At 38.2% G+C, this 25,245-nt stretch overlaps 1 protein-coding gene across 1 annotated transcript in view; it reads right to left on the reverse strand.

Moving 5' to 3' along the window:
- The window catches only part of ABCC9 (ATP binding cassette subfamily C member 9), a 147,304-nt gene that overhangs the window by 84,860 nt on the left and 37,199 nt on the right, over nt 1-25,245 (reverse strand). Inside the window, exons 16-18 of the mRNA XM_082849932.1 lie at nt 19,353-19,461; nt 15,014-15,121; nt 52-124 (exon numbers count right to left, since the gene is read on the reverse strand). Of these exons, the coding sequence (XP_082706058.1) occupies nt 52-124; nt 15,014-15,121; nt 19,353-19,461 (290 nt within the window). The remainder of the gene's footprint in view (nt 1-51; nt 125-15,013; nt 15,122-19,352; nt 19,462-25,245) is intronic.

The raw sequence follows: 25,245 nt of genomic DNA on the forward strand, positions 1-25,245 counted from the left end.
CATGGTCATGATAGTTAACAATTACAAACCCGAGTAACAAATGATTCTTACCTGTTGGAATTCGGATATTTATATTAGATAAGGTAGCTAAACCACTGCCCCATGAAAAGTACCCATTTGTGACCTAGAAAATAAGAATACAGAAATTAAATTATAAAATTATGTAAATATGTGGTGTTAGAGAATTATTCCAATTAAAATAGATTTCTTTATAAAGCACTGTAAGACTTTCAACACAGTAGAACACACAGTGCTGAAATTCTAATTCAGAGTTATAACTGCTTAGAGGTATAAATGAAACACAAAAAGAATGGAAGTGAGAGGAGGGTCTTTGAATTAATGGTATTATGAAGAATGCTAAAAATTCCAACAATTTTCCCTGAAAATTTGGGATCATTTATATGTGAACATTCTTCAAAATCAATCACCCAAATATTTTCCAGTGTAACTGCTACACTGATGATTTTCACACTGCTGCAATTCCCAGAATCCTGTGATGCAAAGTAAAGAACAGAAATAACTACAAATTATTCCAACAAAATGACTCCACTAGCTAAGAAGGAAGGTTTTGTAATGAATAAGTTTCCTGAACTATGTGGATTTATCACTCTTCATTGATCTTAAAAGAAAAAGTAAAGGGGAGGAAGAAACAGCACAAAAATGAGGCAACATTGCTTGGTGGTATAAACCTCAACAACCAGCAAACAAACAAAAAGACCTTAGAGTCATCCAAAGCAATCTATTGTTTTAATATGTGTCAAGAAAACTTGATAGTTTTAACAGCTACAAAAATGGGAAACGAAAGAGGTATAACAGAACCCAAGGGTTGGAAGGGTGAACAGAGACAGATGAGGGGAGAGAAAGTACCTGAAAAATTAGAGGAAACTAAAGTAAGGCTGCACTTTGCTCATAAATTAATATTTCCTTTCCAAACCCCAAGTGATGAAATTTCTAAGCACATTTTTGTTCAGGAATTTTGCAGAATAGATTGGTAATATCTAAATTATAACTAAAAATATCTTTTAAAAGCTCTTAAAATGAACAACTAAAGAGTGCAAAAGTTACCTGAAAAGGCTAGATTATGTTTTTCCATGTAAGTTTTCTCTAGCGTGGAAAATGTATGGCATTTAATGTATGGCATCCATCACATAGATATGCATGAAATTAGTCCTGGAAGGAGGGTGGCCTGGAAGGGCTTAGTAACTAATCACTTTACAAATACCTGCTGAGCACCCAGTCAATGTGAAGTCCTGCGTTAGGACTGATGTGGGCTACAAAGAAGGTATAATGCATCCTCCCTGCTTCCCTGCTCAACTGAGCTTACAGTCAATTGAGTAGTAAACCAAGGCAAGAGAGTATGGGCTAAGTAACAAACAGAGGGGCAGACAGACGAAAGTGCAACAGTAGTTCATAAGGAAAATCATTTACATCTGAGATGAGTCAAAAAAAGAAAATATTTTGAAAAAGGAGGGCCTTTGAGCTAGTTTTGGAAAATATGCTGAATTTCAGCAAAGGTATTTCTGAGTAAAGAGTTACAGTGAGAACAGGTTCAGGATCAGAAAACCATGAAGCATGTTATGAGAAATAATGATAAAGCTGGCTGGGGCAGAGGTTTAAGATACAGTGGCTAAGTGACAAAGGATGCTCAAAGAAAATCTCGTCTTCAAGGCTGAGAATCCCTCTTTCTCAGAGAAAGTGGAGAGCAGGCTAAACGAGGTGCAAATACAGATGGGCTGGGGAGAGGGTCAGCAGGGAACTGAGAGGCCCTCCATAACAACCTTTACGTTTTCAATGAACTGAAAGGGAAGGTTATCTGTAGAAACAGGAGGTGGCCAAAGGAGAGAGAGAACGAGGTGGGAGGAGACTGGTGACAGATGAAGAGCTACTGTAGGTGATGGAGAATCATGCTGAAGGGAGGCATGGGAAAGGATTGCCAAGAACCATAGAGAGTCAGCCGAGGGTGGAGGTAATGAAGCTCTGGCCATGCCAACTTGTACCATTAAGTCGTTTTCTCCACAGAACTTAGCACCCTGGGTACAGGAGCGCAGAAGGCATGGGGTTGCATGGCTACAGAAGGATGTGAAAGGGCTGGGAGAAAGAAGGGGCTCAAGTTACCGCAGGTTGCAATGAAGTTAAAAGCCAATGGTGGTGTGATGAAGTGGGAGACTGGGATTGACATATGTACACTAATATGCATAAAATGGATAACTAATAAGAACCTGCTGTATAAAAAATAAATAAAATAAAAAATAATGTGGGGGAAAAAAAGCCAATGCCAGTGAAGGTGAAGCCCTGAGGGAGCTGGAGGGTAGGGCTGTGATGTCGGTGACTGGCTGGTATAACAGAGGCTAAGATCTCAGAGGGGCTGTGCGTCTAAGAGGTGGCCAAGTGTGAATGCAGGTGAGTTTGTGGAAATGGACGGGTGGTCAATTAAGGGGCTTGGGGGCTGGGATACTAGATGGGCTGTGAACCTGGAAGTTTAAATCACATCCAGGTGTGGCACTTACTAAGGTAGAAAGCTGGACTCGGAAACAGGCACCTAAATCTTCAGTGAAGGTGGGTGAGTGATTATGAGGTCCTCTGATCACAGACGTGAGAAAGGTACAACATGCTACAGCTTCACAAGAGTGTGAGAGAGGAAAGATGTGGTTGGAAACCAGCAGGGAAGAACCAGAAGAATACAGTGTCACCTCCTGATTTGGTCCTACACAGAAGTATAAGAGTGAACAGAGCTCACTTGAGAGGGATGGAGGAGAGTCAAAGTGAATTCCTCCCGCTGTGATTTGCCCTTCCATTCCCTCCTCCCTTTTACAAAATCGTCTCACCTCTCCACCATAAGGGTTAAAATCCTGGCTTCCCAAACTAGCTGTTTGACCTTGGAAAATCAGCTAATATATAAATCTCCGCAAAGGTACATAAAAGGATAGGTACAAAGATGGTTATCACAGCATGGTTTGTGATGGAGGAAGGATGGAGGCCAACCCAGCAGCCATCACTAGGGGACAAGTAAAAGGCAGGGGTGCATACTATAGAATGCAGTGGTGCAGCTAGAAGGAGCAAACAATTTCAGGAAATTGAAAATATAAATGTTCATGACAATACTACATATTTCACAGGGATATGAGTGTATTTAAGTGCATATATTGAGCATATTATTGCTGGCACTGTAATGTTGGGAGGATGAGGGGATATAGGTATAAGGATCAGGGATAAAGGGAAAGGATGAATTAAAATGTAAAGGCAGGAAAGAGACAATGCAAAAAGCCACCTACTGCACGATTCCATTCATATGAAATATCCAGCATAGGTAAATCCGTAGAGACAGAAATCAGATTGGTGTTGGCAGGGGTAAGAGAAAGGGGGAAATGGGGAGTGACAGCTTAATGGGTACGGGGTTTCCTTTTGGGGTGATAAAAATATTTTGCGACTAGTAGCTGGGATGGTTGTAAAACTTTGGGAATCTAAAGGCCACTGAATTGTTGACTTGAAAATGGTTAATTTTATGCTGTGTGAATTTCACCTCAATTGAAATAGTTTTTTGAAAATCTAAAGGCAGGACCTTCCACACACCATTGTCCATTCTCTCCTGCCAAAAATAAATAAAAATGCTGATTAAAATATAGTTTGTAAAAAACCTCATTAAGGCAAGGAGTAAGGAAATGTCTAGTGAAAGTATAAGGAAAAGTACAAAAAGATATATACACTCCGGAGCACCTAAGCTTCTTTCCTTCCAAAAGGGCCAAGAATAGCTAAGATATTTTAGAAGAAAAAAAATAAGGTGTAAGAACTTGTCCTAAAAAATGTCAGTGTTTATTAGAAAGCTATAATAATCACAACAGTGGAATACTGGACAGACAAATCAGAGAAAAATAAAGAAAGAAATCTGTGTGACAAGACAGCACTAAAAGTCAGTGGGTACGGTGACTGATACACAGTGCCTGGACAACCCGACATCATATAAAAAATTAAATCCGACCTTACCGACTTACTACTAAATGCAGTAAAATGACTATCACTAAATTCACTACTGCTAAACTTACAGCTAAAATTATTTATTACTGATTTCCCTACTGAATCACAACCTTACTTCATACCAACCACAAAAATAGATTTTAGGTCAATTAAAGTACTAAAAGCAAAAGGTGTAGGTCCAGGGATTTTAAGAACTAATATTATCTTTATATCTTTTGGTAGAAGATTTCTTTCTTTTTTTTTTTTTTTTTTTTAATTTTTGGCCATGCCACGTGGCAAGTGGGGTCTTAGCTTCCCAACCAGGGATCAAACACAAGCCCCCAACACTGGAAGTGAGGTCTTAACCAATGGATCACCAGGAAAGTTCCCAAAAACGTTTTCATAAAGGAGGCAAAAAGCAAAGCATTAGCCATAAAGGAAAAGTTCTATGCTAGATTACATTAAAATTAAGAATTTCTGATACCATACAGAGAGTGAAAAGCCAAGCTATGGAGTGGGAAAAGAATTCCGTAACATATATAACTGCCAAAGTAGTACCCAGAATTTTTTTAAACAGGGGGAACAAATAACCTGGCAATTCACAAGAGGAGCTCCAAACCCAAATAGTCATTATATATAGGAAAAGGTGCTCAACCTCATCAGAAACCAGAAAATTACAAATAAAAACCACAGCAAGATACAACTGCACCTCCTCCCAACACACAACACACATTTTGGCAAAATATTGGAAGCCCTGGTGAAGAGGGAGACCAACTGGAATTCTCGATCACTATTTTTCTTTTTTATAAATTTATGTATTTTATTTATTTTTAAATTTTTGGCTGCATTGGATCGTCGTTGCTGCACGCAGGCTTTCTCTAGTTGCGGCGGGCGGGGACTACTCTTCACTGCGGTACGTGGGCTTCTCATTGCAGTGGCTTCTCTTGTTGCGGAGCACAGGTTCTAGGTGAGCGGGCTTCAGTAGTTGTGGCATGCGGGCTCAGTAGTTGTGGCTTGCAGGCTTAGCTGCTCCATGGCATGTGGGATCTTCCAGGACCAGGGATCGAACCCCGTGTCCCCTGCACTGGCAGGCGGATTCTCAACCACTGCGCCACTAGGGAAGTCCCTCAATCACTGTTAATGGAAGTGTAAAATGGCACAACCACTTTAGAGAAAAGTTGGCCATTGTGAAGAAAGGTTGAGGATGTACAGCCCTATGACTCAGCAATTGTTCACAACAGCCTCAAAAAAAATAACCAAAAGTCCATCAAAAGTAAAACACATCAATAAATCCTGGTATATTCATACAATGAAATGATACACAGTGATGAGAATGAATGAATTACAGCTTCACATAGCAACATGGATGAATTATATCCACATAATGTTGAGCAGAAGCAACACACATACACGTACACGCACATATTCAAAACTTAAAAAAATAAAGCAGATTTTTAGGGAGGCATACATAGAAGGATGATCAAGGAAATGATGACCACAAAAGTCAGGGTGGCGATTATATCTCAGGGGAGAGATAGAGAGAGTGCAGCTAAAGTGTGTGCTGGGGGGACCTTCAGAGGAAGCTGATGATGTTCTTCACTTGGTAGTGGTTGCACAGGTATTTACTTTTTCATTTAACAGTGCATACATGTTGTATGTACTTTTCTGTAGATATGTTGTATTTCACAATAAAAAAGATTTCAAAAATACAAATGAGTAATAACCAATTTGGGAATTTCCATTATGAATAAATGGTGAATTGGAGCTTGAAGGGGTACTTGAAACTGCAGTGGCCATTCAGTGGAACAGCACACTCCAGGCCATTGATGAGCAGGGGTTGGTTGTTTTTTTGTGGGTTTTTTGGTGCATGAAGGGTCAATTCTGGGAAAAAATCATGATAACCTCCCTTTTCTCCATGAAAAATGAAAATAAATTGAAGACGGCACATGGAAAAGATGTATTTTTAGGTTCCCACTACACTGAATAGAAAATGTCAATTAAAAAACACTTTTTTTAGTCACTAATATATTGTTATTTTCTGGGCATATTTGAGAATTGGCAGCATAGAAGACCCTTTCTAGTCTCTCATTACTTACTTTTTCATAGCTTAGTTCACACCCTACTTGTACATTCTAATTGTCTAGGGAACTACTAGAGATGTTTTCAAAAATGATGCCCAGATTTATATATATATATATATTTTTATATATATATATATGTACACACACACACACACACACACACATACATACACATATACATATATATATATATATGTGATTCTAATGTACAGCCAAGATTAAGAATCACTACAGGACTTGCCTGGAGGCACAGTGGTTAAGAATCCACCTGCCAATGCAGGGGGCATGGGTTCGATCTCTGGTCCGGGAAGATCCCACATTCCGCGGAACAACTAAGAAGCACACGAGCCACAACTACTGAGCCTGGGCTCTAGAACCCGAGAGCCACAATTACTGAACCCACATGCTGCAACTACTGAAGGCCGCGTGCCTACAGCCTGTGCTCCGCCACAAGAAAAGCCACCGTAATGAGAAGCCCGTGCACCGCAACAGAGAGTAGCCCCCGCTCACCGCAACTAGAGAAAGCCCGTGCGCAGCAACGAAGACCCAACGCAGCCAAAACTAACTAACTAAATAAATAAATATTTAAAAATGAGTAACTACAGCTCTTTGAAATTCACAAGTGTTATACCTTATCCTCAAAACAACCATACTAAAATGGCATCCCCACCTCAAGAGGAGCAGACCATGGCTCAGAGAAGCAATTTGCCCAAATCACACATCAAATTAATGGCAAAGGGAAGGCTAGCATTAGCTTATTCCATCCAGTAACGCATTTGCTCCAGTTGCTAAAAGTTTATTGTGGGACAGGTATGGTGTCAGGCAATAAGGAGAGAGAGAGGAGGATTAAATGTGGTTCTTGGCTTTACTGTACCACTCACTGAGCATCCCTCACTCTGACTGGACAGGGCAGGGAGTGGTGCAGCCCCAGCAGCCAATGCGGCTAGTCTTCTAAACAGCTAATTTCCAGGACTCTGCTGGCTATGATGTCCAGAGGCCCTTGACTGCTGCAGGCATCTGTTCTGGTTCCTGCATAACCCTGATGCCTTCCTGGGGCTGATCCCAACTCTCAGTCCTCAGCCTGTGTTCCTGTGGTGGCCTGTTCTATGAAGCACTCATGCTTGGGAACAGTACAAACGGCTGAGTTTCAATAACAAAAAACAAACAACCCTTTTGCATGTAGCTGTCCAGTTTTCCCAGCACCACTTATTGAAGAGGCTATGTTTTCTCCATTGTATTCTCTTGCTTCCTCTGTCAAAGATAAGGTGACCAAGTGTGCGTGGGTTTATCTCTGGGCTTTCTATCCTGTTCCATTGATCTATTATTTCTGTTTTTGTGCCAGTACCATACTGTCTTGATTACTGTCGCTTTGTAGTATAGTCTGAAGTCAGGGAGTCTGATTCCTCCAGCTTTGTTTTTCTTTCTCAAGATTGCTTGGACTATTCGGGGTCTTTTGTGTTTCCATACAAATTGTGAAAAATTTTGTTCTGGTTCTGTGAAAAATGCCATTGGTAGTTTGATAGGGATTGCATTGAATCTGTAGATTGCTTTGGGTAGTATAGTTATTTTCACAATGTTGATTCTTCCAATCCAAGAACATAGTATATCTCTCCATCTGTTTATATGATCTTTAATTTCTTTCATCAGTGTCGTATAGTTTTCTGCATACACGTCTTTTGTCTCCTTAGGTAGGTTTATTCCTAGTATTTAATTCTTTTTGTTGCAATGGTAAATGGGAGTGTTTCCTTAATTTCTCTTTCAGATTGTTCATCATTAGTGTATAGGAATGCAAGAGATTTCTGTGCATTTATTTTGTATCCTGCTACTCTACCAAATTCGTTGATTAGCTCTAGTAGTTTTCTGGTAGCATCTTTAGGATTCTCTATGCATAGTATCATGTCAGCTGCAAACAGTGACAGCTGTTTGTAGATTTTTTGATGATGGCCATTCTGACTGGTGTGAGGTGATACCTCATTGTAGTTTTGATTTGCATTTCTCTAATGATTCGTGATGTTGAGCATCCTTTCATGTGTCTGTTGGCATTCTGTATATCTTCTTTGGAGAAATTTCTATGTAGGTCTTCTGCCCATTTTTGACTTGCATTGTCAAATAGCCTATTTTTTTAAAAAAGTTATATTATTGAAGTATAGTTGATTTAAAATGCTGTGTTAATTTCTGCTGTATAGCAAAGTGACTCAGTTATACATATATATATATATATATATATACATTCTTTTTCATATTCTTTTCCATTATGGTTTATCAGCAGATGTTGAATATAGTTCCCTTTTCTATACAGTAGGACCTTGTTTATCCATTCTATATATAATAGCTTTATTGGCATACAGTTGCTTGTAGTAATCTCTCATGATCGTTGGTATTTCTGCAGTGTCAGTTGTTACTACTCCTTTTTCATTTCTAATTCTATTGATTTGAGTCTTCTCCCTCTTTTTCTTGATGAGTCTGGCTAACGGTTTATCAATTTTGTTTATCTTCTCAAAGAACAAGCTTTTAGTTTTATTGACCTTTGCTATTGTTTCTTCCATTTCTTTTTCATTTATTTCTGCTCTGATCTTTATGATTTCTTTCCTTCTGCTAACTTTGGAGTCTTTTTGTTCTCCTTTCCCTAATTGCTTTAGGTGTAAGGTTAGGTTGTTTATTTGAGTTTTTCTTGTTTCTTGAGCTAGGATTGTATTGCTATAAACTTCCCTCTTAGAACTGCATCCCATAGGTTTGGTGTCATCGTGTTTTCATTGTCATTTGTTTCTAGGTATTTTTTGTTGATTTCCTCAGGAATACCTAAATAGACATTTCTCCAAAGACATACAAATGGCCAACAGGCACATGAAACAATGCTCAACATCACTAATTATTAGAGAAATACAAATCAAAGCTATGAGGTATCACCTCATAGGTATCACCACACACCAGTCAGAAGAGCCATCATTAAAAAGTCTACAAATAACAAATGTTGGAGAGGGTGTGGAGAAAAGTGAACCTTCCTACAGTATTGGTGGGAATGTTAATTGGTGCAGTCACTGTGGAAAACAGTATGGACGTTCCTCTAAAAACTAAAACTAGAGTTGCCATATGATCCTTCAATCCCATTCCTCAGCATATATCCAGACAGAACTATAATTCGAAAAGATACCTTCACTCACTGTTCACTGTGGTACGATTCACAATAGCCAAGACATGGAAACAACCTAAATGTCCATCAACAGATGAATGGATAAAGAAGATATGGCACATATATACAATGAAATACTACTCAGCCATAAAAAGAAGAATGAAATAATACCATTTGCAGGAACATGGATGGACCTAGAGATTATCATACTAAGTAAAGTAAGTCAGAAAGAGAAAGACAAATACCATATGATATCACTCATATGTGGAATCTAAAATATGACACAAATGAAGTTATCTATGAGACAGAAACAGACTCACACACATAGAGAACAGACTTGTAATTGCCAAGGGGGAGAGGGGTGGGGGAGGGATCGATTGGGAGTTTCAGATAGCAGATGCAAGCTATTATATATAGAATGGATAAACAAGGTCCTACTGTATAGAAGAGGGAACTATATTCAACATCTGCTGATAAACCATAATGGAAAAGAATACGAAAAAGAATGTATGTATATATATATATATATATATACACACACATATATATATATATATATATATATGTATAACTGAGTCACTTTGCTATACAGCAGAAATTAACACAGCATTTTAAATCAACTATACTTCAATAATATAACTTTTAAAAAAAAATAGGCTATTTGACAATGCAAGTCAAAAATGGGCAGAAGACCTAAATAGAAGTTTCTCCAAAGAAGATATACAGAATGCCAACAGACACATGAAAGGATGCTCAACATCACTAATCATTAGAGAAATGCAAATCAAAACTACAGTGAGGTATCACGTCACACCAGTCAGAATGGCCATCATCAAAAAATCCACAAACAATAAATGCTGGAGAGGGTGTGGAGAAAAGGGAACCCTCTTGCACTGTTGGTGGGAGTGTAAATTGATACAGCCACTATGGAGAACAGCATGGAGGTTCCTTAAAAAACTACAAATAGAACTACCATATGACCCAGCAATCCCATTACTGGGCATATACCCTGAGAAAACCATAATTCAAAAAGAGTCATGTACCAAAATATTCATTGCAGCTCTATTTACAATAGCCCAGAGATGGAAACAACCTAAGTGCCCATCATCGGATGAATGGATAAAGAAGATGTGGCACATATATACAATGGAATATTACTCAGCCATAAAAAGAAACGAAATTGAGCTGTTTGTAATGAGGTGGATAGACCTAGAGTCTGTCATACAGAGTGAAGTAAGTCAGAAAGAGAAAGACAAATACCATATGCTAACACATATATATGGATTTAAGAAAAAAAATGTCATGAAGAACCTAGGGGTAAGACAGGAATAAAGACACAGACCTACTGGAGAACGGACTTGAGGATATGGGGAGGGGGAAGGGGGAGCTGTGACAAAGCGAGAGAGAGGCATGGACATATATACACTACCAAACGTAAGGTAGATAGCTAGTGGGAAGCAGCCACATAGCACAGGGATATCAGCTCAGTGCTTTGTGACTACCTGGAGGGGTGGGATAGGGAGGGTGGGAGGGAGGGAGATGCAAGAGGGAAGAGATATGGGAACATACGTATATGTATAACTGATTCACTTTGTTATAAAGCAGAAACTAACACACCATTGTAAAGCAATTATACCCCAATAAAGATATTAAAAAAATAAAAAATAAAATAAATAAAATTTATATTTCCCTGATTAAAAAAAATTTAAAAAAAGAAAGAAAAGAAAATTGAAATCATATCAAGCATCTTTTCGGACCACAACCCTACGAGATTAGAAATCAATTACAGGTAAAAAAACGTAAGAAACAGAAACACATGGAGGCTAAACAATACGTTTTTAAATAACCAAGAGATCATTGAAGAAATCAAAGAGGAAATCAAAAAATACCTAGAGACAAATGACAATGAAAACACAACCATCCAAAACCTATGGGATGCAGCAAAAGCAGTTCTATGAGGGAAGTTTATAGCAATACAAGCCTACCTCAAGAAACAAGAAAAATCTCAAATAAACAATCTAACCTTACACCTTAAGGAACTAGAGAAAGAAGAACAAACAAAACCCAAAGTTAGTAGAAGTAAAGAAATCATAAAGATCAGAGCAGAAATAAATGAAATAGAAACAAAGAAAACAATAGCAATGATCAATAAAACAAAAAGGTGGTTCTTTGAGAAGATAAACAGAATTGAAAAACAATTAGCCACACTCATCAAGAAAAAGAGGAAGAGAACTCAAATCAATAAAATTAGAAATAAAAAAGGAAAAGTTACAACAGATACCACAGAAATACAAAGCATCCTAAGAGACTACTACAAGCCAATACTCCTATGTCAATAAAATGGACAACCTGGAAGAAATAGACAAATTCTTAGAAAGGTATAACCTTCAAAGACTGAACCAGGAAGAAACAGAAAATATGGATTGAATTTGATTAAAAATCTTCCAACAAACAAAAGCACAGGAGCAGATGGCTTCGCAGGTGAATTCTATCAAACGTTTAGAGAAGAGTTAATACCCATCCTTCTCAAACTCTTCCAAAAAATTGAGGAAGGGGGAACACTCCCAAACTCATTCTATGAGGCCACCAACACCCTGATACCAAAAGCAGACAAAGGTACTACAAAAAAAGAAAATTAAAGACCAATATCACTGATTAATATAGATGTAAATATCCTGAACAAAATACTAACAAACAGAATCCAAAAACACATTAAAAGGATCATACACCATGATCAAGTGGGATTTATCCCAGGGATGCAAAGATTCTTCAATATACACAAATCAATCAATGTGATACACCATATTAACAAATTGAAGAAGAAAAACCATATGAGCATCTCAATAGATGCAGAAAAAGCTTTTGACAAAATTCAACACCCATTTATGATAAAAACACTCCAGAAAGTGTGCATAGAGGGAACCTACCTCAACATAATAAAGGCCATATATGACAAACCCACAGCAAACATCATTTTCAATGGTGAAAAACTGAAAGCATTTCCTCTACGATCAGGAACAAGACAAAGATGTCCACTCTCGCCACTATTATTCAACCTAGTTTTGGAAGTCCTAGCCACGGCAATCAGAGAAGAAAAAGAAATAAAAGGAATCCAAATTGGAAAAGAAGAAATAAAACTGTCACTGTTTGCAGATGACATGATACTATACATAGAGAATCCTAAAGATGCCACCAGAAAACTACTAGGGCTAATCAATGAATCTGTTATAGTTGCAAGATACAAAATTAATGCACAGAAATCTCTTGCATTCCTATACACTAATGATGAAAAATCTGAAAGAGAAATTAAGGAAACGCTCCCATTTACCATTGCAACAAAAAGAATAAAATACCTAGGAATAAACCTACCTAGAGACACAAAAGACCTGTATGCAAAAAACTATAAGATACTGATGAAAGAAATTAAAGATGATACCAACAGACGGAGAGATATACCATGTTCTTGGATTGGAAGAATCAATATTGTGAAAATGACTATACTACCCAAAGCAATCTACAAATTCAATGCAATCCCTATCAAACTACCAATGGCATTTTTTACTGAACTAGAACAAAATATCTTAAAATTTGTATGGAGACACCAAAGACCCTGAATAGCCAAAGCAGTCTTGAGGGAAAAAATCGGAGCTGGAGGAATCAGACTCCCTGACTTCAGACTATACTACAAAGCTACAGTAATCAAGACAATATGGTGCTGGCACAAAAACAGAAATATGGATCAATGGAACAGGATAGAAAGCTCAGAGATAAACCCACACACCTATGGTCAACTAATCTATGAGAAAGGAGGCAAGGATATACAATGGAGAAAAGACGGCGTCTTCAATAAGTGGTGCTGGAAAACTGGACAGCTACATGTAAAAGAATGAAATTAGAACACTCCCTAACACCATACACAAAAATAAACTCAAAATGGGTTAGAGACCTAAATGTAAGACCGCACACTATAAAACTCTTAGAGGAAAACATAGGAAGAACACTCTTTGCTATAAATCACAGCAAGATGCACCTCCTAGAGTAATGGAAATAAAAACAAAAATAAACAAATGGGACCTAACGAAACTTCAAAGCTTTTGCAAAGCAAAGGAGACTAAAAACAAGATGAAAAGACAACCCTCAGAATGGGAGAAAACATTTGCAAACGAATCAACAGACAAAGGATTAATCTCCAAAATATATAAACATCTCATGCAGCTCAATATTAAAAAAACAAACAACCCAATCAAAAAGTGGGCAGAAGACCTAAATAGACGTTTCTTCAAAGAAGACATACAAAAGGCCAAGAAGCACATGAAAAGCTGCTCAACATCACTAATTATTAGAGAAATGCAAATCAAAACTACAATGAGGTATCACCTCACACCAGTAAGAATGGGCATCATCAGAAAATCTACAAACAACAAATGATGGAGAGGGTGTGGAGATAACGGAACCCTCCTGCACTGTTGGTGGGAATGTAAATTGATACAGCCACTATGGAGAACAGTATGGAGGTTCCTTAAAAACCTCAAATACAATTACCATATGACCCAGCCATCCCAATACTGGGCGTATACCCAGAGAAAACCATAATTCAAAAAGACACATGCACTCCAATGTTCATTGCAGCACTATTTACAATAGCCAGGTCATGGAAGCAACCTAAATGCCCATTGACAGACAAATGGATAAAGAAGTTGTGGTACATATATACAATGGAATATTACTCAGCCATAAAAAGGAATGAAATTGGGTCATTTGTAGAGACGTGGATGGATCTAGAGACTGTCATATGGAGTGAAGTAAGTCAAAAAAACAGATGAACCGGTTTGCAGGGCAGAAATAGAGACACAGATGTAGAGAACAAAAGTATGGAAACCAAGGGGGGAAAATGGCGGGGAGTCGTGGTGTGATAAATGGGGAGATTGGGATTGACATATGTTCACTAATATGTATAAAATGTATAAGTAATATAGAACCTGCTGTATAAAATTTTAAAAAACGTATGCTAACACATATATATGGAATCTAAAAAAAAAAAATGGTTCTGATGAACCTATGGGCAGGACAGGAATAAAGACACAGATGTAGAGAATGGACTTCAAGACACGGGGAGGGTGAAGGGTAAACTGGGACGAAATGAGAAAGTAACATTGACATATATACACTACCAAATGATATAAAATAGATAGCCAGTGGGAAGCAGCTGCATGACACAGGAAGATCAGCTCAGTGCTTTCTGACCACCTAGAGGTGTGGGATAGGGAGCAGGGGAGGGAGATGCAAAAGGGAGGGGATATGGCTATATATGTATACATATAGCTGACTGTTATATAGCAGAAACTAGCACAGCATTGTAAAGCAATTATACTCCAATAAAAATGTTAAAAAAAGAAAAAGGCTGTTTGAGATGAGTCAAAGGCAGTATTGGGAAGCTGGGTGGAAGCACACAACCCAGGTCTAAGCCTTTCCTGGTTGTAGATAATTGCAATCTAATCTACTTCCTTAAAAATTGGACCTGTATATGGGCGTTCTCTAGAAATTAATCTACTTGGTAGATAAACATAAGAGTACGAGTGGGAATACGTTGGACACTAGCTTCTAACGCAGATTCAGAAGGAAGATTCATCCTCCAGTTATTTAAACAACTGCTGGAGCAAAGCTGTGGCTGGGAGGCAAGGCAGCACTGAGAATTATAAACTTATCAGAATATGTTTGAAAATGTTATGAGAATGAGTGACCATGCTAAAGAGACCTTAAAGACACAATGTAGGACACTTTTGCAGAACTTCATCATAAAATAGTAACATCAATGTTTCTATTCATGTAAGAATTCAGGAAATAAAATAACCTTTATTGCAATATCCTCGGTCTCCACGGGATGCAGACGTCGTGTTGACTGCTCGTAGCTGTCCAGGTGATACCTTCCAGGCTGCTTCCTGTTTATAGTTTTTGGCTGCTGCATTCCACATGGAAAAGAACACAAGTTGAAGGTCTATGGAGAAAACTGAGTTTTTACTGAACATTAACTCTCATTGCTAATTTTCCACTTAAGTTCTAAGAAAAAGAAATGAGTAAAGTGAATGTCATATTTTAATTATTTCTATGGTGTCCCCCTGCCGCCAAAAAAAAGCAAATGATAATGAAAAAGTGTTACACAGTAATTTTAAACCTAATTCACAAACTTTTTAAGAAGATAAAAATATGAAGATGTGATACTTGCAAATGATAGAAGTTAAAGTGCTGAGCACCAAACTAGGCTTTGGATATTCTTTCTCGAGCTTTCTGGATGAACAGGCCCAGGCGGTAAAAAGCTGTGTGTCATGGCCAAAGGCAAGCAGGCTAACTCAGGGTAAACTAGAATCTAATTCTTAGGCCGTCGGGCTTGTAAATGTTCCAGCAGTGCATTTTTGGTCACCCTCTGAATCATGAGGATTTTGAATCCGATACACTCACATAAATCAGACTGGGCTATATGTCACCCGAAGATCCATGGTGGAATGAGAAAAAGCATAAAGATCTAGGACTTTTTTGCCTATAATATGAGTATTATTTCATAAGGAGATCCATAAGCACTGTAGAATGATCTAGTTTTTCTCAAATGTTATAGCATTGCTCTGAGCCAAAGGACTAAAGAAAGTCTCCATAAAACGGAGGATGCCGGCTAAAGCTAGGCAATCTTCACATACTTAAAATGAGCTCCAATTAGGTCATAACTAGAAACTTGTCATTCTCTAATTTTGAGTTTAATTTCACATAGAGACAAATGACTGAAGAGAAGGTAGAAAATTCAGTTCTGTAAACCTCTAATTTAGAAAAATATATAAGCTCAAAATTTGTCCCAGAGATCTAGTAAGCAAGTATTTCGACATCAATGATTATCTGTCTTACTTAAATACCTTATAGAGATTATGAAAGCTAAATAGTAAAACACTTTAAAACTGTTCAATTACCTATAAAAAGCAAAGGATTCTAGAATTGTGAAAGGCTTGGAACGGCAGGTTTAGCTTTTTGATAAATCTGTTGAGTTCTATTATGGGAATCAGGAATGTCCTCGAATAATCAGTAATTTAATCTGAATGAGATATCGTCCTCCAATTTATATCCATCAGCGTATCAACAGAATATCAAACTACCAAATAGCACATCGCTAAGCTACACGCCATTCAATACTGAGATTAAAAAGTCACTGAGAAGGACTATCAGTGTTCTGTTGCACAGAAACTACTGAATGCATTTTAAATTTTAAAAAGAGAGAGAGAAAGAGTGCTCGTGACATTTTTAGTTTTGTTTTTCTTCCCACAGTCCTCACAGATAACCTTACATGAGAGATGTAGAAAGTCACTATCCTTTAAGCTGAGTATATTTCCCGCACAAGACAGGTCTATATCTGTACCTATATTCTCTGTCTTCTAGAGTCATAACTTCTATAGTAGTATCGCCCCCAGAGTTCCAAAAGGAATGACTTCATGTTCTTCACAAAACTAAGGAGAGGTTGGGAGGAGGAGACGTGTTGACAGAGATTTGAGTCGGAGTCTCACAGATGTAATTTGAAGAAACTCTGGCTCTAGACTGTCACTAATTCTCCGTGGACATTCTGCAGCCAAAACCACTTAACTCTAAGCTTTTACAGAATACATAGCATCTTAAGCGCTCTCAAGTAGGAGTTTCCATTAGTGTTCTTTTCAAACACACAGCTTTTTTCTCTTCATTTTTAGAAGTTTGTCATTTGTGGTTTGGCCCATCAGCAGTGATGAATGGCCCCGAAAGACATCAGAAGTCCAGTCTGGTTTCAATAACTCTGAAGATACTGGAGGCAACTGAAGGGGATTCTTTTTTCCTTCCAACCTTTGCTCAGTTCAATATTTCTCCTATCCCTCATCTCATACAAACCACTCTTCAGATTTCCCTCACTCCACTCCCTCAAACTTGACCTCCTCTGTTCCCTTTCCTGAGGTCATCTCACTCTGCTCATCCCTACATCTCTGAAAGATGATCTAACAAGTTCTTTGGGAATCTCCTATCATCCAAAGTGAGACAAGGCAGGTTCTAATCAAATGCTTGACTTTCCTGCTGCCTCGAAGTGTACACAGTCTATGACGTGTTCCTGTCTTGTTGTCCGTGTCCACAAGAGCACACAAGCATTTTCAGGCTTTGTTACTGCAGTGTCTACAAGCATGGGTGGTGGTTCCTACTCAGACAAAATCACACCTGCTCAACAAAATAACTCGACAGAGAGTAAAAAAATAACTCCAGAAAAGCAGAAGAAATCAGCAAGTCTAAAGACAGCCAAGTGCTTGTCTTAACTATTTTTAGCACGATGTGAATAAAAATTTAATATAGACTGACTTCCTGGTGAACGTTTTCCAAGCCCCAGTCAATTCCTGTCAGGAGACTGCACATGCATTTTTGTTTGGTTACATAAATGGTAAATATATTAACATTTTTCTCTAATAGTAAATGAATAACTAATTATTAACTTATAATTTATTTTAGAAGAACTTCTTTCTACTTTACTGTTATGAAGTAGACATATTAATTTTAAAGACTTTCTTCAGAATTTTTCAGACACGGCTTTCAAGAAAGCGGTTTAATCCAGTCCCATTAAATATCATCTAATGGCCAGTGGCTCTTAAATTTACATCTCCAAGGGGGATTTCTCTTCTTAGATGCCAATAAATATCTCAAAATTATCATGTGCAAAATATACCTCTTGATTCCACCTCAACAGCAACCTACTCATTTCTCAGCTTCCCTATTTCAGTTACTGGCTCCACCGTCTACCCAGTAGTCAAGCCAATAACCTAGGATTCATCCTTGAGTCTTCTTTCTCCCTCATCCCCTCCATTCAACCTATCAGCCAGTGTTTATCAGCTCAGCCTAAAAAGTGTGCGCTGAACTTGATAGCTTCTTCTCAAGGTCCACTGCAACTGCAACAAAAACAAACTCCAACCATCATCATTTGTCTATGTTATTATAATGACCTCTTTACTGATCTATCTGTTCTCTTCTTGTTCCCAATGACAACTCTTCACCCAGCAGCCAGAGTGATCCTTTAAAAATATACGTGAAATTATATGAGTCCCTTCTTTAAAACCCTCCAAACTCTTTCCCTGGTTTACAGGACTCTCAATCCTTGTTCTTACCTCGTCTTATCCTCCCTTCTTTACTAGGCTTCAGCCACAGTGCTCCTCGGTTCCTTGAACACACCAAATTAATTCCCACCTCAGGGTCTTTGCATCTGCCAGTTCTCTGCCTGAAATGATCTGGCCCCTTTTCTAGGTCTTTGCAGAAGAAGTACCTACTCTTCATTCAGGTCTCAGCTCAAATGCCAGCTCTTCAGAGGGGCCTCCTGGGAAATGACCACCCTGCTTAGAGGATCCCAGTCACTCTCTAATATCTTCTTTTTTTTATTTTCTTCCCACAGGGAATTGATCTCACTTTTTTACTTGTTTATCATCTGACTCCTGCCTCAAGAAAGCAAACTCTGTGACAAGAAAGATCTTGCCTGCCTTGTTCAGAGCTACATCGCTAGGTCTTGGCACAAAGCACAGGGTAGCTGATAAGTCTGGAAATACAGGCAAATATATAATACACGTTATAGTCCAGGTAAAACATGACAAAATAACATTGTGTTTCCAGGCTTTATGTAGATATGAGTAAATATTTAAAATCTTGTGACTCTATTCAAACCATACAACATGCAAATGAATATATGCATCTAGAAAACAAAATAGGTAATGTAGTGTACTATATTAAATGAGTCAAAAGACATAATGTATCCAAACAGCACTTTTGAAACCAAAAAGTATAACATAGTTAAAGGTATTATAAGCATATGGTACAAGAGTTGTAAGCTTATTTTGTATGATTTTTATATAAAGCTTGGGGTAGACAACCTCTCTATTTCCTTTTGAATTGAACATGAGGTGTCCCTCTTGGGATAATCCTTTGATGACTTATAAAGATGAGCCTTCTACATTTTTTTTATCGATTTTAGACTTGTAAGGTTTTTTACAGAAGCAGGCGGCAATTTAAAAATAAAAAGTAAAAAAAGTAAAAAAGTAAAAAAAAAGTAAAAAAAAAAAAAAAGTAAAGCATGCGATTTCTTCTAATTGCACCCACTTTCAATCATCCAACCTCAGGACTGTCCCTTATTCACAGCTCCCGTAACAAAGAAAAGCACTTACGGCTCCAGTGTGTTTCTTACAGGATTCAAACGGAAGAGAACCTTCCCCAGTCAGCCAGCTGTCCTCACCAATCTCATCACTCAAGAGAAACTCATTCAGCTTTTGAACACTGCAAAAGGCAAACAAGCAAGCACACAATAAGGGATAAAAATAAAACCACCACCAATGAAGTTCTACCTAAATCAACAAACTTTTCCCCCACTGTTACCATGGTAAGCAAGCCAGCTCTGAGAGTCATTTCTCAGGACCAATTGGGAATTCAGCTAGGATGCTGGGGACTGACGGGCTCCCAGCACCTGGGGTTTTCAGCGCTTAAAATGAAAAGTCTCAGAAAAACCACAACCAACTGGTCACCCTAAATTCAACCAACTCTCCTTTGCACTTTTTTTTTTTTTTGCAATTGTATTTCTAGTCAAAGACAATAGAATTGGAGAGGGACTTGAAACAGGGTGGTTAAAAAAAAATAACACCAACGAAGGAAGTATCATTATTCTCATTTTACAAATGAAGGGAAATAAGGTACAGGGCAGTTAAGTAAAAACATACAGCATATAACACACGGATCATGGGTCCCTGCGTACTATGCTACTTTGCTTAAGCACTACTGTATATATTGGACATATTTTCACAACCTGGCAAGGAGAGGGCCCTCTAGAATATTACTACGCAAAACGCTGGCCAAGATCAGTGGCATCAACATCACCTGGGAGCTTACTCGAAACTTAGAATCTCAGGCCCCACCCAAGACCTCCTGAGTCAAAATCTACATTTTAAGAAGATCCAGAGATGCTTCATAAGCACAGTACAGTTGGAGAAGCCCTGTTCTAGAAGAGTAATTTACAAACATTCTTTACTGTGGTCTCCAGGGTCTCCAGAGGCTGGACACAAGACCCCTTGGCCCCCTTACCCCACCCATTCTAATTTTCTCAAACCAGTGTCATAGGATCAAGAGTAAAACGAATCGAAGAACACAATTTGAAAACATCCTCCCATAAATAAAATGATACACTACAGAAAAGTCTGTGAAGTTGAAAAGACAAGAAATGCTCCTTCTAGCACGCTAAGATGCCAACAGTGGGCAAACTGGCCTGGTACCTGCGGCATCACATACAGGGGAAAGATTGCCGTTAGGAGGAAACTAGAAAATACACATTTGAAACAAAAGATTTTTTTATTTTTCATTTCAACTTGTAGTCAAGTTAGGTGCCTCCAGACAAGTCTGCAGAGTTTGTTTTTGTGACAGACTAAAAAATGAAGAAGAGTAAATTCAATTCAGTCTGTTGCCCATGAACTTTAAGCTCTTTAGTCTTGCATGTCATAGAAACCGCTTCCTTCCTTTGGAAACATAAAGGTAGATAAAATCCACTAGGGCAGTCTAACTATTAACTTCTAAATTTCATTTACAGGAAACTAAAAGAAATAATTTTTTCATTCTTTTTTTTATTGAAGTATAGTTGACTTACAATATCATGTTAGTTTCAGGTGTACAGCACAGCGATTCAGATATATATATCTACAGATATATATATATATCTACATATATACATTCCTTTACAGATTCTTTTCCCTTATAGGTTACTAAAAAATATTGAGTATAGTTCCCTGTGCTATACAGTAGGTCCTTGTTGGTTATCGATTTTGTATATAGTAGTGTTTATATCTTAATCCATGAAAGTAATTTTTTAATTGAAGTACAGTTGATACAATATTATATAAGTTACAGGTGTACAGTATAGTGAGTCACAGTTTTTAAAGGTTATACCCCATTTATATTAATAGTTATAAAACACTGGCTATATTCCCTATGTTGTACAATGCATCTTTGTACTTATTTTATACATAATAATTTGTACCTCTTAATGCCCTACCCTCTATGTTGCCCCTTCCCCCTCCCCTCTCCCCACTGGTAACTCCTAAAGCGAACCACTTGTTCTCTATATCCGTGAGCCTGTTTCTTTTTTGTTATATTCATGAGTTTGTTGTATTTTTTAGATTCCACTAAAAAAAATTATTGTTTAAGGAAAGCTTTGGCTGAATAACACTCCATTTTATGTATATGCTGCATTTTGTTTATTCATCAATTGAGGGACATTTGGGTTGTTTCACTTTTTGGCTATTGTGAATAATGCTGCTATGAAGATGAATGTACAAATATCTATTCAAGTCCCTGCTTTCAATTCTTTTGGGTATACACCCAAAAGTAGAATTGCTGAATCATATGGTAATTCTATGTTTAATTTTTTGAGCATCTGCCATACTTTTTTTCATGGTTCTGGAATTCCTGACTCACTTAAATATATTCAAGTTATGACAACAAGGCTGAACCTTGAAAACATTATGCTAAATAAGATAAGCTAGGCACACAAAAAACAAAAACTGCATAATTCCACGTATATGAGGTAGATAGAATAGTCAAATTCATACAGACAGAAAGTCAGTGGTGGTCACCAGGGTCTGGGAGCAGAGGTAGGTACAAGGGGAGTTATCATTTAGTGAGTATAGAATTTAATTTGAGAAATTGAAAAAGTTCTGGAGAGGGATTGTGGTGATGTTTGCACAACACTGTGAATGGACTTAATGCCACTGAACTGTACACTTAAAGTGATTTAAATGATAAGTTGTATGTTATGTATATTTTACTGCAATTTTAAAAAGAATTTCAGAACCAAAAAAAGAAAGAAGAGCTCTGGGTTTTGTACTGTCTTTGAGTCTTTGACAGCAAAGCCTGATGCCATAGATCTGAAAGACGGTGTTAGAAATGCCTCAGGAATGGCATTTTATTCATCTTAAATGGCAGTATCCTTTCTTTACTTCTACAGCCTTTGTTATTCTGTTCCAAGGTTTAGAAGAGATTAGATTTTAAGGAGCACAACTTTGTCCATCAAAGGAATACCTTTCAGACAACCTCACACTGTGTCTCTGCACACAAAGGCAAGTATGGGGCCAAGTTCGTGTGCCTTTGTAACTAACTCCAGCAGCTCCTGGTACACGTTACTCAATGAATGTTTGCTGAATCAATCAAAGAAGGAATAAACCAATGATTCAGACATTTAATAAGTAAGGTCAGTTGATTCAATTCTCCATTTCACTTTCTAGCACACACAAATCTTACTGAAGCTTTTATGAAATTAATGAGACCCGGAAGCAATGGTCCCTGAGCATGACTGGAGCATGGGGAGAACTTCTTTCCTCTTCATAAGATCCCACCATGGAACTCCAATTACAATAAACATCGGAGGACCCAACACTGGCACTTTTCTGAATCTCACCCTCCATTTCCCCTCCCCATTCCCATTATTCCAGGCTCTCTGGCTTAGGGTCCCTTGCACTATTTTTTTTGTTTTGTTACTGTCTATCTCTCCCACTAGACTCTGAACTCTTTAAAAGTGAAAATTTTCATCTTCAGAATCTAGCCCAGTGCCAAAAATATAACATAGCAATTCCTCAAGAAGTGTCTGGTGAATGAATAGGTAATACAAAAAACATTTCCTGTTCATATGAGGGCCTTTCAGAACTCACAGAGGCAAAACAACTATGGAAAATGCATGAATCCTGACCAAGGGTGAAGTAATTTCTACCATGCTGCCAGGGTTATATTTTTAAAATGCAAATACGCTCCTACAACAGTCCTCTCCTTAAAATAACAAATGGCCACCCTGCGCCTTTCAGCATCCTTGGCATCATCTACAGGCTGATTGGGATTTTACTCTCCAGCTTCATCTCCCAGTGCTTTCCTCATCAGGACCTTTCTCCAACTACATGCAATTACCTTTAGCCCCCAGAAGGTACCAAGATCTCTCACCTCTCTGCTCACCCCTTCCCCTTGCATACATTACTCCCTCACACAGAATGTGTTTTCCCTTTTTATTCAACTGGCCAAGTCCTACCTATTCTTTAAGATCCCATGAAGGAGCTATCACCGCCTTTAAACCTTTACTGACCGGACTGTCTCCCTTCTCCCTTGATAAGCTTCAATGAGCCTCATATGTGGCCCATGGTATTCTGTGTAGTGCTCTATCACAGCATAACATGCGTGTTGTAATTACCTTCCCTCCCCAGTCTCTCCAGCTAGACTGTGGACTCCTGTGGATTTCACTCCATCTTTCATCTTTGCCATCCCCAATGCCTAGCAAGGTACCTGAACTGCTTAATAAATGAATGTGGATCCACAGAAAGATATATCCCTGAAGCATGAAACGGAGTTCAATAAAATGGTGTTAAGTTAGTAAAATGGAGATTTGTTAAATATCTAAAATATATAGGCAATGTGCTGGGCATTTTTCATGTATTATCTCATTTAATTCTCCCAACCACCATAAGCAGGAACCATTATGATGCTCATCTGATAAGTGTGGAAGCTGAGCCATAGAGGCACCAAATAATATGCTTGTGGTTGAACAGTGAGTATTCCATGGCTGTGCAGGTATTGAAAGCAGGTAAACTTGATACCAAACAATTCCCTGTCCTGCCTCCATCACCTTTAAGTTTAGTGTTTTACTAATTTCTCATTTGTTTAGGTAATTCATCAACGTATTTAAGGTTTTGTTACCGATGATATTTTTTCACTTTTCAAGTTTGGGTGTTTATATACAGCTTGAGTACCTTGGACAGGTGCTATGTTTTGGGGAAATAACTGATTTTGTTGCTGGCAGTTATGTGTTTTCTTGTGGAAACCATGAAAGTTTTGTAAATGTGGACCAGGTCAACCTGCGAGCATGTTCTACAATAAATATAGTAACAATTTATTTGATTGAAGGTAATCACAGTAGACTAGCCAAGGGTACTTTCCTTTGGGAGGTAAATGAGAGAAAGGACTTTCCTACTTTTCTTCATTTCTTCCCTCCATTTTGCAAATGTAGACGAACACATCACCATAAAAGGTCCAGAAAACTCAAATGATGTGGGGTGCTGGGGTTACTAGGAGATAACCTGAATCTTAACTGCCTCTTTCTTGCATTTTATTATGTATACATAAGATCCCACCCAGTGAGCACCACAAAAGACAATTTTGTCTAACAAGCTAAACATTTTTAAAAGAAAGCATAGAATTTTCTCAAAGCAACGAATTTTACATGGCATGGAATTTTCCTCCAGCAGAGAAGTTTACACATCTCTTACAGGCACACGTAACACAAGTCGCAGAGTATGCTGCACCCTATTCTAACCCACCAAATTTCTGAATGCATCTCAGAGTGTAGCAAAGAACTTATGACTTCCACAGTCCTGAAGAGGAGGTTTCAAAATCAGCTAACCAAAGTCTCCGATTATAAACAGGCTGCTCAACTCGCTGTGGGCCAACTGGCATTAAGGCCTGGTCACGGGTTCCCAGGCAGAGGAAATGCCAAGCCCAGTCCACACTGGGAAAGATGCTCATTTGGGTTCCGAGAACCGGCACACAGTGGGAAAAAGGACTGGCCTCCTCTGTTGACTGGTCATCTCCCTAGGACCCACAAATCAACCACTGAAATTCATTTTAGAGAAGCAAGTTTTTATAAGCTGATTCTATTTGGCCTATGGCTTGGGAAATCTGGAGCTGAGCCCTGAAAACAGACTGGTCTTTATCAAACTGGCAAATGCCTTTTCCCTGGAACGTACAGAAGAGAGAGTGCTACGCAGAAATATACAGTGATTACGATCCACCCTCAGTTTTACTAGGATTCACTACAGCGGGACTGTATACTATGGACTTGGGGAAACCCACACTCCTAGATGTATTAATTTTTTTTCGCAGTAACTCTTAAAAGTCCTTTCGGTGCTTGGTAACCTCCTGATTTCAGAGCACTGATCTATTCTTAGTTATCAACTGCTTTCTATTTGACTTGTAGCACAAAGTCAAATTCAATTAAAAAGGCAACCGTGAGAGGGACAGCTATTAAGTGGAGAAAATGAAAAT

The sequence above is a fragment of the Leucopleurus acutus genome, assembly GCF_964270905.1.
Source record: "Leucopleurus acutus genome assembly, chromosome: 11".
In the NCBI taxonomy this organism is placed as follows: Eukaryota; Metazoa; Chordata; class Mammalia; order Artiodactyla; family Delphinidae; genus Leucopleurus; species Leucopleurus acutus.